Source organism: Sinocyclocheilus rhinocerous, unplaced genomic scaffold (assembly GCF_001515625.1).
Source record: "Sinocyclocheilus rhinocerous isolate Xijiao unplaced genomic scaffold, SAMN03320098_v1.1 scaffold2213, whole genome shotgun sequence".
NCBI lineage: Eukaryota > Metazoa > Chordata > Actinopteri > Cypriniformes > Cyprinidae > Sinocyclocheilus > Sinocyclocheilus rhinocerous.
Window position 1 is genome coordinate 561,007 of NW_015634046.1, and position 14,630 is coordinate 575,636.

Sequence of the window (14,630 nt, forward strand, 5' to 3'; positions counted from 1 at the left end):
ATATATAATTTTTTTTAATTAACAAAAATGGTTTTAATAAAGCAATAAGCCAGTGAAGCCATGGTTTACAGTGAATCTATAACAGCTAAGGGGCGTTGTTAGGCCTACAACCCCCTTAGCTGTTATAAATTCACTGTAAACCACGGCTTCTCGGGGCTTATTGCTTTTATAAAATGGTTATTCCATACACATAGTAAGGTTACACAAAATAAAACGAAGCAAAGTGTAATGATATTAATAAAAACATTATTTTTCCGCCAAACAATGTAGCTCCTCAGAAACAGTTGTGGTTACAACAAAGTGGTTGCCGAGCAACACACAAACGTAAACAAAGGTGTATGTTACTTTGTAGAGTAATTTACAACAGCTTCGAACGCGGCTCAACCAATCAGAATCAAGCACCGGAACTATCCATTTTATAATTTTGGTTTTAGTTAACCATAATAACCCAGCTATGAAGGGCCAAAAATCTAACTTTATTTGATTAAATGATGCATTATATTATATTAACATTCATATATGCATTTTTTAAGAAATCAAATCCACTTATTTTCTCTACATTTCAATGCAAAAATAAAACAAAAAATGTCAAAACAAAAATAGAAATTAGAAATGAAGTAATGTTTCAACGGAATGATCCAGTTTTTCCCCTCTGGAAGCTGTGGGGTGACACCGGGTGAAGACAGGGCTGTAATTGTATTTCCTGTGCTGTAATGTGAACGTGAGCATGAAAGAACAGCCCACAGAAGTAAACCGAACCATGTGACGGCCGCGAGGAGAGGATGATGGAGAGAAGACGCTGAAGAAAAGGGACTCACTGGAATCACAGCAGTTTGATGATGAATGTGCACAAAACACGCGTGCAGAAGACAGCCAGGAGCAGAAATACAGGAAAGAGATGACATGAAATTAATTTCAGCCTGGTCCTTTAAATGATTCATTGGTGCACATTGTTCCAAATGAATAACATTTCAGAAAAATGGGGTGATTTACACTGCTTTTAAAATAATATGGATGGTCACAACGGATGTCTAGATTACCTTGAGATCTGCTGGCATCGACTGAGCCAATCAGCTGAGCCGTAAATGTCATGTGACTAATGACTCTTAAAGCCACTGTATTGGCTGATGATGCGGCGAGAAACAGAAAGTGAACAGAAGTCCACTGTCACATGCATAATCCAAGAAAAATATTGGATTATAAAATGCTCTAGAAACCTAAAAATATAATGGATGAAAATTAAATCTCAAACATCATCATCAGAAAGTGCTGGGAAAAAATGTAAAAAGCACATTGTGTATGTTTCTTGTGTATTAGGACAAAAATATTATGTTGCTTCCACCACAGAATAAAAAAATTAACAAAAAAAATGCAATTGCGACTTTTTATCTCATAATTCTCACGTTTTTCAGAATAGATAAAAAGTCACAAACACCTTTAAAAAAAAAAAAAAAAAAACAATCAAGATAAACTCTTGAAAAAGTTTTTCTTGAAATTTAAAATAATATGGATGGTCACAACGGATGTCTAGATTACCTTGAGATCTGCTGGCATCGACTGAGCCAATCAGCTGAGCCGTAAATGTCATGTGACTAATGACTCTTAAAGCCACTGTATTGGCTGATGATGCCACGAGAAACAGAAAGTGAACAGAAGTCCACTGTCACATGTATAATCCAAGAAAAATATAGGATTATAAAATGCTCTTAGAAACCTAAAAATATAATAGATGAAAATTAAATCTCAAACATCATCATCAGAAAGTGCTGGGAAAAAAATGTAAAAAATTTAACAAGCTAAAAAGTCGCAATTCAGATCAAGACCTCAGACAAATAAGTTCATAACAGTGAGATTTAAGTCTCACGTCAGTAAAGCACTTTAAAATATCTGAAAGTCGATGCAACCGATAAAAAATATTGATTTTAAAGAAACAATTACACTTTAAATGCAAAATATTTCACAAATCATAATAATAATAATCTGTTTGTCCAAACAATGTCTTTCTGCATTGCCTCAAGCCAGAGTCTTGATTTGTCCGGGAGGATTAAACACTAAAAACAAAAGAGTTTTCATTCCCATATTTCTTTACTTTCATAGAATGACACTATTGTCTCTCGTAGAGCTAAACTGAACTCGTTTCAGAATTGATGAACTCTACAACATTGACAGTTGATCTGAACTGAACAGATCTGAAAACAGAAATAAATACGACTGGACTTGTCAGAAAAGCACTATAAAATATTCATCAAAAGGCTTTATTGATCAGTGGGAGTTTAATTGTTGTAAAATCCAGGTAAAATGCTGCGAGAGAAGTGAGTTTGTGTGAGTCACGCCGTCTCGTCCTCTTCCTCCTGCCTCTTCATCTCCTCGATCAGCCTCTTCCTCTCTTCCGCCTGTCTGAGTCTCATCAGCACCACGCTCTCGTAATCACGCTCGCTGCGCAGACAGCTCTGAAACACACACACACACACGTTACAGTCAGCAGGTGTGATGAAGGCAAATTTAAAGGGGTCCTATTATGCTTTTTCACTTTTTAAACTTTAGTTAGTCTGCAATGTTGCTGTTTGAGCATAAAAAAGATCTGCAAAGTTACAAAGCTCAAAGTCCAAATACATCAGTATGTTCTCTAAATGTAAATGAGTTGCATTAGCAAAGTTTGAAAATACAACTTTCAACAGATTTACACTCCTTTTTTAATTCATTTTCCAAAAAACAAACAAAAAACAGCTTCAGGAGATTTGAGTTTTCTCAACTTTTTGTTGTATAAACTGAAAACAAAACAAGTTGAGAAAACAAGTTGAAAAATCTCCTGAAGCTGGTTGCCTTAAACTTTGAAGTTTCCTCAACTTTAGATTTTTTTATACAGTGTAATCACACTGCAAAAAAGTGCTGTTCTTCCTCAGTGTTTCTGTCTTGTTTTCCAGAGCAAATGTCTTAAGTACCTTAAATCAAGATACATTTACTTGAGAAGCGAAAAATAAGTCTTGTTTTCTGATGAATTGATCAAAATGAAGTGAGTTTATGGTTTAAAAAAAAAGAGCAAATATCTGCCAGTGGGTAAAAGGTAAAACAAGTTTTCATTCCCCACTGACAGATATTAGTTCTTGTTTTAAGCAAAAACTCGTTTCATTTTGTTCCACTTCTCAGAGAACAAGACTTCATATCTTCAGTTTGCATCTCAAGTAAATGTATCATGATTTAAGGATGTTTAGATATTTATATTAGAATACAAAGCAAAAATACTGAGGAAGATATACATTTTTAGCAATGCATGCAACATTTAATGGCACAACTTTATAAATTTAAGACTTTTGGCTTTGATTTAGGACCTTCATTTTTAAAAATGTGACTTTTTAAGACCTGCAGAAACCCTGCAAGAGGAAAATTAAATTGATGAATGGATTTCTGTAATGTATTAACTTTATCTTAAATAGAAATAGACTGATAAAAATAGCCAAATGTGATTGTATTGTAGATATACAGTGCACTGTTCAAATGTTGAATGTTGAAAATTTAATGCTGCATTGAAAAATTTTATTTGGCTCAATTAAATTATATGAACTAAATGTGTTTAACATTTGCATTTTAATTGTTCCAAGTAAAAATTCTCAATGCATTTTTAATTTTAAGTTTTGACCTCCAAAATCTATTACAGTGTAAGAGTATAGAGATATAAAATGAATGCAGTAATAGATCAAAATCATTTCATGAAACTTTGTTTTCACAGGACAAAGTTTGTATCTCAAGAAAATGTATCGTGATTTAATTTATTGTGATCTTTATTCATTTATATTGGAATACAAACAAAAATACTGAGGAAGAATTTTTTATTTATTTTTTTTTTGCAGTGCATGCAATATTTAATGACATGAATTTAAGACTTTCTGCTCCTTCATTTGTGAAAATCTGCATTAAGACTTTTTAAGAAACCCTGACGCACACAAACACAATCAGAAAATCTGGAACAAACAGCATCAGTATCACAGTATCACTGGTGTAAAAACCCCATCAAAGGCAGGAATAGGAAGCGCTTTGGGCTGGTTTGGATCAGAAATCTGACTCAGATCTTCTAGAAAGTGGAATTTGTTCAGTTTGTAGTTCCTGTTGTGTTTTGGGTCACTGCTGTCTGATTCAGCATTAGATCACACACACAAACATCTCAGGAATCACCTTCAGTGCAAATGTAATGCAGCGCCACAAACCTCGAAACCTGAGCATCAACAACTTATTACACTCAACAAAACTGGAATGAGCTCGCAGCAATTAAAAATCATTAATCAACACACTGGATTGTCGGTCAGCCAATCAGAAGCAAGAACACACAGCTGTAGGACTAAATATATCAGTATTATATGACAAACTGATTAATCAGGACACCAAAATGTTATAATTTGAAACCAAATCTCGAGGATCTCATAATTGTCAATATCATTGCAAAACAAATGACTATATCCAAGTTTACCTGTGTACATAAACTTACATAAACCTATATCTACTAGCAGCTAATCTCATCTGGTTGGTGTTCATATCTTATTGTCCAGCTCTAACCTGATCAATCTGACTCAAAGACATTAAGAGCCAGTTTTACTAACAGCTAGCGCCAGCGCAAACCGTCTTTTGGCATTAAAACAGTACTGTCAGGTTTTACTAAAGACGCGCAGTGATGAATTAGCGCTGAAAAGGCATGGACACAGTTATTTTTGCGCCTGACCTTATTGAATATGCATTTGTAGAGTATTCAAATGAATCACGCAAGGTGTTTTACTAAGGTTTGCGTTTGTCAAATAACTGGCATTTGCGCCATTATTTAACGCCCAAAAAAAGCATGTCTTAAAGGGGTCATATGATGCAATTTCAATTGTTCCTTTCTCTTTGGAGTGTTACAAGCTCTTGGTGCATAAAGAAGATCTGTAAAGTTGCATGCGCTTGAAATGGCTGCAATTATTGTTGCAGAGAACAGAGAGCGCGTGGTAGAATTTTTCCACACGTATTAATTTATTTTGAATGCCAGAAAAACACATTATCTGAACATATCGTGTGCCAAGTCATGTTATTTTTAATTTGCTTCAGGAAATAAAAGACGACTTGGAACCTAGGAGTCACTCAATACCAGCTCTATCAAAACTTGCAAACCTTCATTTTTTGGCTTCCGGATCTTTTCAACGTAGGCTACTGTGGCTTCTTTATTTCTTTATTCTTTATTTGCGACTATGCTAATTTGCGCTGCGCTTGGTAGATTGCGTTGGTCGATATGTAAATGAGATGTTGTGTCTGTGCTCTTTAATTTGAGTGGAGTACAATGAACAATATATATATAAAACATTTATTAATCTTGATCAATTTTATAAATGAAAAGTTGTATCAATTAATATCATTTAATAAATCTGATCTAACATGAATTAACAATTAAATTGTATTTTTATTAACTAACATTAAAAAGAGTAATAAATACTAAATGTTTTTAACAAATGTTGTTAATTTTAGTTAATGCATTAACTAATGGGACCTTATTGTAGTCTTACCATACAAATTAACATTATGAATTTCTGTAAAGCTGCTTTGAAACAATTTGTATTGAAAAAAAGAAAACTTCTGTACTGTCATTATTTTTATTTATTTACTTTTTATATTTATTTATTTTTGTATTTTGTTGTGGTTTTGTAAAATGTAATTTCAAAACCAAATGCAATTTAAATATACATATTTATTTATTTAATAAAATAAAAAAAACTCTCAACTCTTAATATATTTTAAAAACATTTAAATATTTCAAATGTAAAAAAAAAAAATGTCTGGAGCCAAATAAAAATGTTACATGAAAAATTATTTGATCCAAATCAATGACGTGGAAGTGCCATTTTTAAATAAAAAATAAATGAATATATTATATTATATTATATTATATTACATTATATTTATTATATATTGGTTTGAGACCATCTGAAATTGTTTGCTTTGCATTGAATGTACCATTAAGTATTGTCCTGTTAAATACCAATAAAACAGTTTAGAAGCAAAAATAAATATTGAGCTGAATTATGTCATATAAGGAGTGAAGAGAAACAGGATCAATGGCTGTGAAGGATTTAAGGCCACAGATGAAGCTGACAGCGGCTGAGAGCGAGTGCGTGTCTACAAAACCAAGACGAGCAGAGAAAGTGATTCTGCATCTGGAAGAGATGACTGGGGTCTCGCATCAACCACAGACAGAGAGACTCATAGAGAGAGAGAGAGAGAGAGAGAGAGAGAGAGACTCGGTGAGAGAGAGAGAGAGAGAGAGAGACACACAGAGAGATACTCAGAGAGAGACAGAGAGAGAGAGAGACACACACACACAGAGAGAGATACTCAGAGAGAGAGAGAGACAGAGAGAGAGAGAGACTCATAGAGAGAGAGAGAGAGACACACACACAGAGAGATACTCAGAGAGAGACAGAGAGAGAGAGAGACTCACACACAGAGAGATACTCAGAGAGAGAGAGAGAGACACACACACAGAGAGATACTCAGAGAGAGAGAGAGACTCACAGAGAGAGAGAGAGAGAGAGAGCGAGGGGAAGCACAGCATTCCGGAAGGACGGCCGTGATTATCATTCCAGCTCCATGAGCTCAGGCTCCATCTCCCACCTAACCAGCAAATATCACGCAAGCTCAATTAAGTAAATAAACAACTGCTGCATCTTCAATAAACTAAACAAAAGCGGCATCACTTTACACATACAAACTTTCCAGAGATCTCTGCTGAAGCCAGAGCCTGAAGCAGAGGCAGCGACCCAGTTTCCAGCAGGTCTGAACACACTGTACATCACTGCTCCAGAGTGACAGTGAAGACTTTATAATGTGAAAAAAGATTCAATTTCAAACAAATGCTGCTCTTTTGAACTTTCACTTCACCTGTGAATCCTGAAAAATAAAATATGAACATTGATAATAATCAGAAATGTTTCTCGAGCAGCAGATCAGCATATTATACTGATTTCTGAAGATCATGTGACACTGAAGACTGGAGTAATGATGCTGAAAATACAGCTGCGCATCACAGAAATACATTACATTTGAATAGATATTCACATAGAAAATGATGATTTTAAATTGTAAAAATATTTAACATTTTTACAGTTTTTCCTGTATTTTTAAACAAATATTGCAGCCTTGGTGAGCAGAAGAGACTGCAGAGACTGACCCCAAAATTATGAAAGTTTGTGTCCAATCAAACTCTACAGTACTTTGATGCATGTAAATCATAGTAATTAATAAATAAATCATAGTAATACTAATCTATTTCAATCTTTGATTTCAAAGTAAATTGTTTACTTTTGTATGGTACAAGTTATTTTTATATTTTGCATCTAATATTCATATTTTATTTCAGCTAACGGAAAAAATAATAGGCTATGTTAATAATAGTTTTAGTTAACCTTATGTATGTCATCTTTAAACTTTATTTCAGCTTTAGTAATTTTAGTACTTCAACTCAACTTACACTTACTTCAGTTCATTGCCAAAGCAACATTTCTAACTTTTGTTTGTTTTTCTAATTTCTAAATTTTATTTCAGCTTTATTTCAGTTAATAAAAATGATTTAATAGTTTTAGGTAATAATATGTGCTTGTCATTTTTATTCATTTTTGGGTGTTTTCTATTTAGCCTTAATTTATTTTTATTTCAGTTTTACTTTTAGAAATGTTGCTACTTAAAATTAAACTTATTTATTCGGTTGCCAAGGAAACATTTCTCATTTTTAAGTTTTTAATGTTTTCATGTAACATTTGTCTTATTTTATTTCAGTTAACTACAATTAGTTTTAGTTAATGATATATACTTGTAATTATCTTTTTTAAATTTCTATATAGCCTCAATTTATTTTTTATTTCTGTTTCAGTAATTGTAGTACTTAAACTTATTTTAGTTTGTTGCCAAGGCAATTTCTAATTTGTACATTTTTTAAGGTTTTCATGTAATATTTATATTTCATTTAATATTTATTTAGTTTCAGTTAACGATATATACTTTTAACTTTTAGTTTTTCATTTCTATTTAGCCTTAATTTATTCTTATTTCAGTTTTAGTAATTAAGTAGCACTTAAAATTAGACTTATTGCAGTTAGTTGCCAAGGCAACAACACCACGACCTCTAATCTAACAGACATGGACTAAAATCCTGATCTGTTACAAAACCACACAAACACATGCAGGTGAATGTGATGAACTGAGTTTGTTCTGCGTCACACAGCCAGATAAACACACACAGACACACACTCTCACACACAGACACACAGACACAGACACACACTCTCACACACAGACACAGTCACAGACACAGACAGACACAGGCACACGCACTCGCACTCGCACACGCACACGCACACGCACAGACAGACAGACAGACAGACAGACAGACAGACAGACAGACAGACAGACAGACAGACAGACAGACAGACAGACAGACAGACAGACAGACAGACAGACAGACAGACAGACAGACAGACAGACAGACAGACAGACAGACAGACAGACAGACAGACAGACAGACAGACAGACAGACAGACAGACAGACAGACAGACAGACAGACAGACAGACAGACAGACACACACACACACACACACTCAAGAAGGATGACTTCAGTTAATGTAAGGATCTGGAGGAGATGACAAGCAGAACATCTGTTCAGATCGCTGGACTCATGGCTCTTCTCAAGAGCGTTCAGGTACGAGAGCTGAAAGCCTGAGAGCGTTAGAGGAGAACCTCATTCATCCTCCTCCACATCTGACAACACGAGCGCTCAGAGTGATAAACGAGTGTCAGACGCTTCATTAAGATCATTAGGAGGCTCAAAACGGCAGCGACGGCGACTACAACACCACCAAATCAAGAGAAATAAACAGATCAAATGAGACTGAATGGAGAAACCATTTGAACCACCAATCACAAGGATGCAAGGATATGAAGGCACTTTTGTTTATTTACTAGTCACTAAAGTTCGCACTTTTTTTGGTGTAAAATTATTAGCATAATTATTTTCAGTGTCTGTTTTTTGACCAAGGAGTCTTAAACATTGCTATATTATTTCCATAACTGTCTGCTACAGATGAACGTAGTTTAGAAATGTTTATGACCTCATATTATTTTAAAAACTACATGTAAAAAATATATATTGCATATTTATATGAAAAATAAAAAATTTAATATAAATATTAACATTTAGTACACTGAAACTGCACATAAAAATATTACATTATTTTAAATTATTTAAAAATATTAAAATACACACACACACATTATATATATATATATATATATAAAATGAAAAATTGGTTAAAAATTAATTAAAGATGATTTAATTAAATTAAAATTACATATAAATATGTGCATTTATAAAATATAAGAGTGAAATATACAATTTAAATATATATTTAATAAAGTACGTGTAAAATGAAAAAAAAATGAAATAAGTGAATTTTAAATAAGTTTAAAGGTGATTAAAAATTATGAAAAAATAAATAGTACATAAAATACTTTAAAGGGGTCATATGATGCGATTTCAAGTTTTCCTTTCTCTTTGGAGTGTTACAAGCTGATTGTGGCACAACTTACAATTATTGTTTGACAGTACGGCAATTTCTTGTTCAGTGTTAAAGAATAAAAACTTATCCAGGACACCTGGTTACACAATACAGACAAAAGGCTAAAGCAAATAAAGGCGTTTGAACACAGTAAGAATATAGCTGCACACAACATGGAGCTTTTCATACTTGCATCCATAAGAAAAACCTGATAAAAGACTGCAGAGTTAAAAAACAGATTCAGATGTAGTAAATGTGAACGCGAGCATGCATGATTGTGTTAATGTGGTGGCAACAAACCTCAAAGACTAAAGAGGCGAGATAAACACAACTAACTTTAACTCGATCGGCAAAATAGCCTTCAGACTGTTTGGATAGTTTTGGAGCGATAACTCCCATCATGCCAACAGCTACAGAACACAGATGTTCAGAAATACTCACTATACAACATAATCACATACTGATTTTCTGAGTAAAAGCCCATTAATGTGCAGCAGATTCAAGCACATTCTCTTCATTATAACGTCAGTGGCATTCAGTAAAGAATGTAACACACACCCACGATTATCCATTAAAACCCTGCTGTATTTACAGTAAAGCTGGCATAGTGTGTGTGATCCCATCTGATCTCATTAATGCGCAGCGCAGAGCACAGATATTGCTTTAAAACTCTCCAAACGGCACATCCTTGATTTAATAATCATATATCATGTGTGCCAGGAGACGTGAGGAGGTCAACATCTCAGAAGGACACGAGTATATTAGCACGCACACCGCATTAATAACACGCAGAGGCATTTACAACCTGAACTTAACATACAATAAAAATACAAAAACTATGCCAGAATTATATTACTGTTCTTGAGAAAGATGCTAAAATAATGCACTAAATATATACCGGTAGATAAGCTATTTTTAAAATTAAATTAATATTTTAATTAATCAAGGATGCATTAAATTGATCAAAAGTGACAAAAAATACTTTTATAATGTGACAAAAGATTTGTATTTTAAATAAACGCTGTACTTTTGAACTTTTTATTCATCTGTGAATCCTAAAAAATAAAATGTATCACAGTTTCCACAAAAATATTAATGTTTTCAACACTGATAATAATCAGAAATGTTCCTTGAGCAGCAAATCAGCATATTAGAATGTTTTCTGAAGATCATGTGACACTGAAGACTGGAGTAATGATGCTGAAAATACAGCTTTGATCACAGAAATAAATTACAGTTTAACAGATATACACATAGAAAACAGCTGTTTTAAATCATAATAATTTTTCACTATTTTTACTGTATTTTTGATCAAATAAATACAGCATTGGTGAGCAGAAAATACTTCTTTCAAAAACATTAATTGATTTTGACTTTAAAACCATAGTGTATATAGCCTAGTCTGTTCCAAAACCTAGTGCGCTCCCTACCTAGACAGCATTTTAAGGGATCACAGACATTCCTCATGGAGAAGACAATCCCAGAATGCACTGCAGTGCATGGCGGAGAAATCAAGAGAAATGTTTATTATAAATATATTGCATTCAATACCAAAATGCAATAATATAATTCAAAATGCATTTTAATGCACATTTTAATGTGCAAACCAGTCACTTATGCTGCCTATGAAGACAACATGTGAGTGTTGAGCAGGCGATATTTCATCATAATCACTCATAGGATTGTTTAGCTGAGCGATTAAGAGTAAAAAGAAAAGACGAAGACCAATAATTAGACAAAAGCAGCCGCAAGAGCACTTGGAAGCGTTTCCCAGAAACAAGAAAAACAGAGTACAAGAAGAAATCTGTACAAAACACAACCGCAGAAACCAGAGTCTGGATGCGACTCAACAATCTCAAGCTCTCGAAAAGAAGGCCAAAGTCATCAAGACGCATAGCAGGAATAAGGCTAAAGTCAGTTTGGTGTGGCTGTTGGGCCTCAGACAGCAAAAGCCGTCGTAACGTCTTGATTATCTGTTTGCATGAAAGCGTTTCTGGTCAGAGAGCCGTTGAAATTCACAGTTCCAGCGCTGGATAAACGTTACGATGAAGAGCTGGTGTTTGGTTTATGTGAATGGTTGCATGTGTGGAGGAAGACCTGCTTCTTTGAAGCCGATGAAGGAAGGGCGGCCCTTTGTTTATTGGACGCGTTTGAAAGGACTCTGACGGAAAGCAAGCGTGGAGAAAACCCAGTTCTTGAGCTTCCCCTCGGAATCTGGCGTCCATCCGCGATCCCAGCAGGAACACTGAATGATCTTCTCATGTTGTTTGGGAGGAAAAAAACAGTGCTTCTCTTAACTCTGTTCAGGGCATTTTCAAATGACTAGACAAAATATTTAATAACAGAATGTACCAAGTCTGTCCTGGAATAACACTGGAGCACTTGACAAACACAAGGACACACAGAGCAAATGTTTAGAGCCGTTCTACTGTACTGAACATCAAGCTGCTCTTTTCCAGTAACTGTAATATACTGTTGTCTGTTTGTCAGAATCTGCGACTGGATGTTGCCGTGTTTTGGAAATGAGCAAGTTGTCAGGGTGAACAGGTTTTATCTGTTTGCCGGGAAACCGAACACTTCTGAGGAACAACCCATCACTGGGTTTGCCAAAGTTTGTGAGGATCATCAGCCCTGTATGGCATCTTCTAATGGTGGAAAAAAAAACTCCATTTGATGTTTTGACCCAAAATAGCTCTAAAAACTAACATAAAGAGATGGATGGATGGATGGATGGAGTGATAGAATGATGGATGGGTGATGATTGCATGGAGCGACAGAATGATGGATGGATGGATGGATGGGTAGAAAAACAGCTAGAATAATGGATGGATGTTGGATGGAGCAACAGAACAATGGATGGATGGAGGGATGGAGGAATGATGGATGGATGGACAAAAAAACAGAACAACGGATGTATGGAGTGACAGAATGATGGATGGATAACGGAGTGATAGAATGATGGATGGATGGATGATGGATAGAAAAAACTGATAGAATAATAGATGGATGTTGGATGGAGCAACAGAACAATGGATGGATGGAGGGATGGAGGAATGATGGATGGATGGACAGAAAAACAGAACAATGGATGGGTGGATGGAGCGATAGAATTATGGATGGATGGATAGACAGAAAAATGACAGACGGATGTTGAATGGCGCAACAGAATGATGGATGGATGGGTGGATGGATTGGATGGAGCGATAGAATGATGGATGGATGAAGAGAAAAACAGAAAAATGACAGACGGATGTTGAATGGCGCAACAGAATGATGGATGGATGGGTGGATGGATGGATTGGATGGAGCGATAGAATGATGGATGGATGAATAGAAAAACAGATAGAATGATGGATGGATGGATGGAGCAATAGAACAATGGATGGATGGAGCAATAGAACAATGGATGGATGGAGCGATAGAACAACAGATGGATGGATGGGATGGAGCGATAGAATGATGGATGGATGAATAGAAAAACAGATAGAATAATGGATGGATGGATGGATGGAGCGACAGAATGATGGATGGATGGATGGATGGATGAATGAAAAGAAAAACAAATAGAATGACGAATGAATGCATGAATGCATGAAGCAATGCATGAAGCGATGGATGGATAGATGGATGGATGGACAGAAAAACAGATTGATGGATGGATGTTGAATGGAGCAGCATGGATGGAGTGACAGAGCAATGGATGGATGGATCAATAAAACAATGGATGGAAAAATAGAAAAACAGATAGAATGATAGATGGATGGATGGATGGATAAATAAATACAAAAAGGAATGGTTGTCACTTGGTAACCACAATGAAAAATGGTCCAAAAACTACTTTTTCTTATAAATTGTCACATTAAACTTTTTTTTTTTTCATAAGAAAATGCATTACTGCAATTCCACTGGTACAGTGCTGATATATGGTAACATTCATATTTAATAAATATTTATGAAACTATGGTAGAAAAAGTGTATCAATTCATAACGAAATCTAATTAACCTTGAAGGATACAGAGGACAACTCTTTTCTTTCCAACAGAGCATGATGTAGTTATCGCATATTAATATAAGTGACCCCAGCTAAAGTAATTTCCTACATAAAATCATCCTTCATAAGGTAAAGAACATTCTGTGAAAATGTAACCTTGATATCTTTAATATTGACTAAGACCATGTCAAAGATTGAAATCATAGTGAAATTAATGGTTGAAATCAAACTTTGATGCTTTTCTCATAAAAAAGTTAGTTGTTAAAAGTTAGTTAAAAAAGGTTGTAAAGTTATCTCATAATTAGATTTTGAAACTTTAGCCTGGATTTCACAGAGAGGGTCACTGTAGTTTTTATTTTTTAAAGCTGACAATAAAATAATATAGGGTTTAAGTTATCAAAATATCCTAGAGCACACCTGCATATTTTGCTATAAATCAACTCATTTCATATATGGCACGTAAACAAAACAAGCAGTGGTTGGCCATTTTACTAGATGGTCAGACAGTGGCTCATAGCCATGATAAGCTGTAATGTGCTTTATATTCATCAGCATGTTGAGAACCTCCTAAACTAGCATTAAAGGGATAGCTCACACAAAAATAAAAAAATTCTCTCATTAATTACTCACCCTCATGTCGTTCCAAACCCATAAAACCTTTGTTCATCTTCGGAACACAAATTAAGATATTTTTGATGCATTCCAAGAGCTCTCTGACCCTCCCATAGACAGCAAGGATCTTTACACGATCAAGACTCAGAAATGTAGCAAGCAAAATAATCCATGTGACATCAGTGGTTCAACCGTAATTTTACGAAGCTATGAGAATACTTTTTGTGCGCAAAGAAAACAAAAATAATGACTTTATTCAACAATTCGTCTCCTCTGCATCACCCTATAGCGCCATTTTGGAGAGTATCACATAATTAAACAACGTATGCAACGTATGTACGTGGATACGTTGTTTACGTTCAGATCAAAGCGTAAACAACGTATCCGCGTACGGTGCTGCTGACACAGAACAGCATGCGTTGTTTAAGTATGTGATACTCTCCAAAATGGCGCTATAGGGTGA

The 14,630-nt window shown here is 34.8% G+C and overlaps 1 protein-coding gene across 1 annotated transcript in view; it reads right to left on the reverse strand.

Moving 5' to 3' along the window:
• Positions 1–2,038: 2,038 nt before the first annotated feature.
• The window catches only part of dnajc17 (DnaJ (Hsp40) homolog, subfamily C, member 17), a 65,958-nt gene continuing 53,366 nt past the window's right edge, over positions 2,039–14,630 (reverse strand). Inside the window, exon 10 of the mRNA XM_016559238.1 lies at positions 2,039–2,450. Within this exon, the coding sequence (XP_016414724.1) occupies positions 2,328–2,450 (123 nt within the window). The 3' untranslated portion in view covers positions 2,039–2,327. The remainder of the gene's footprint in view (positions 2,451–14,630) is intronic.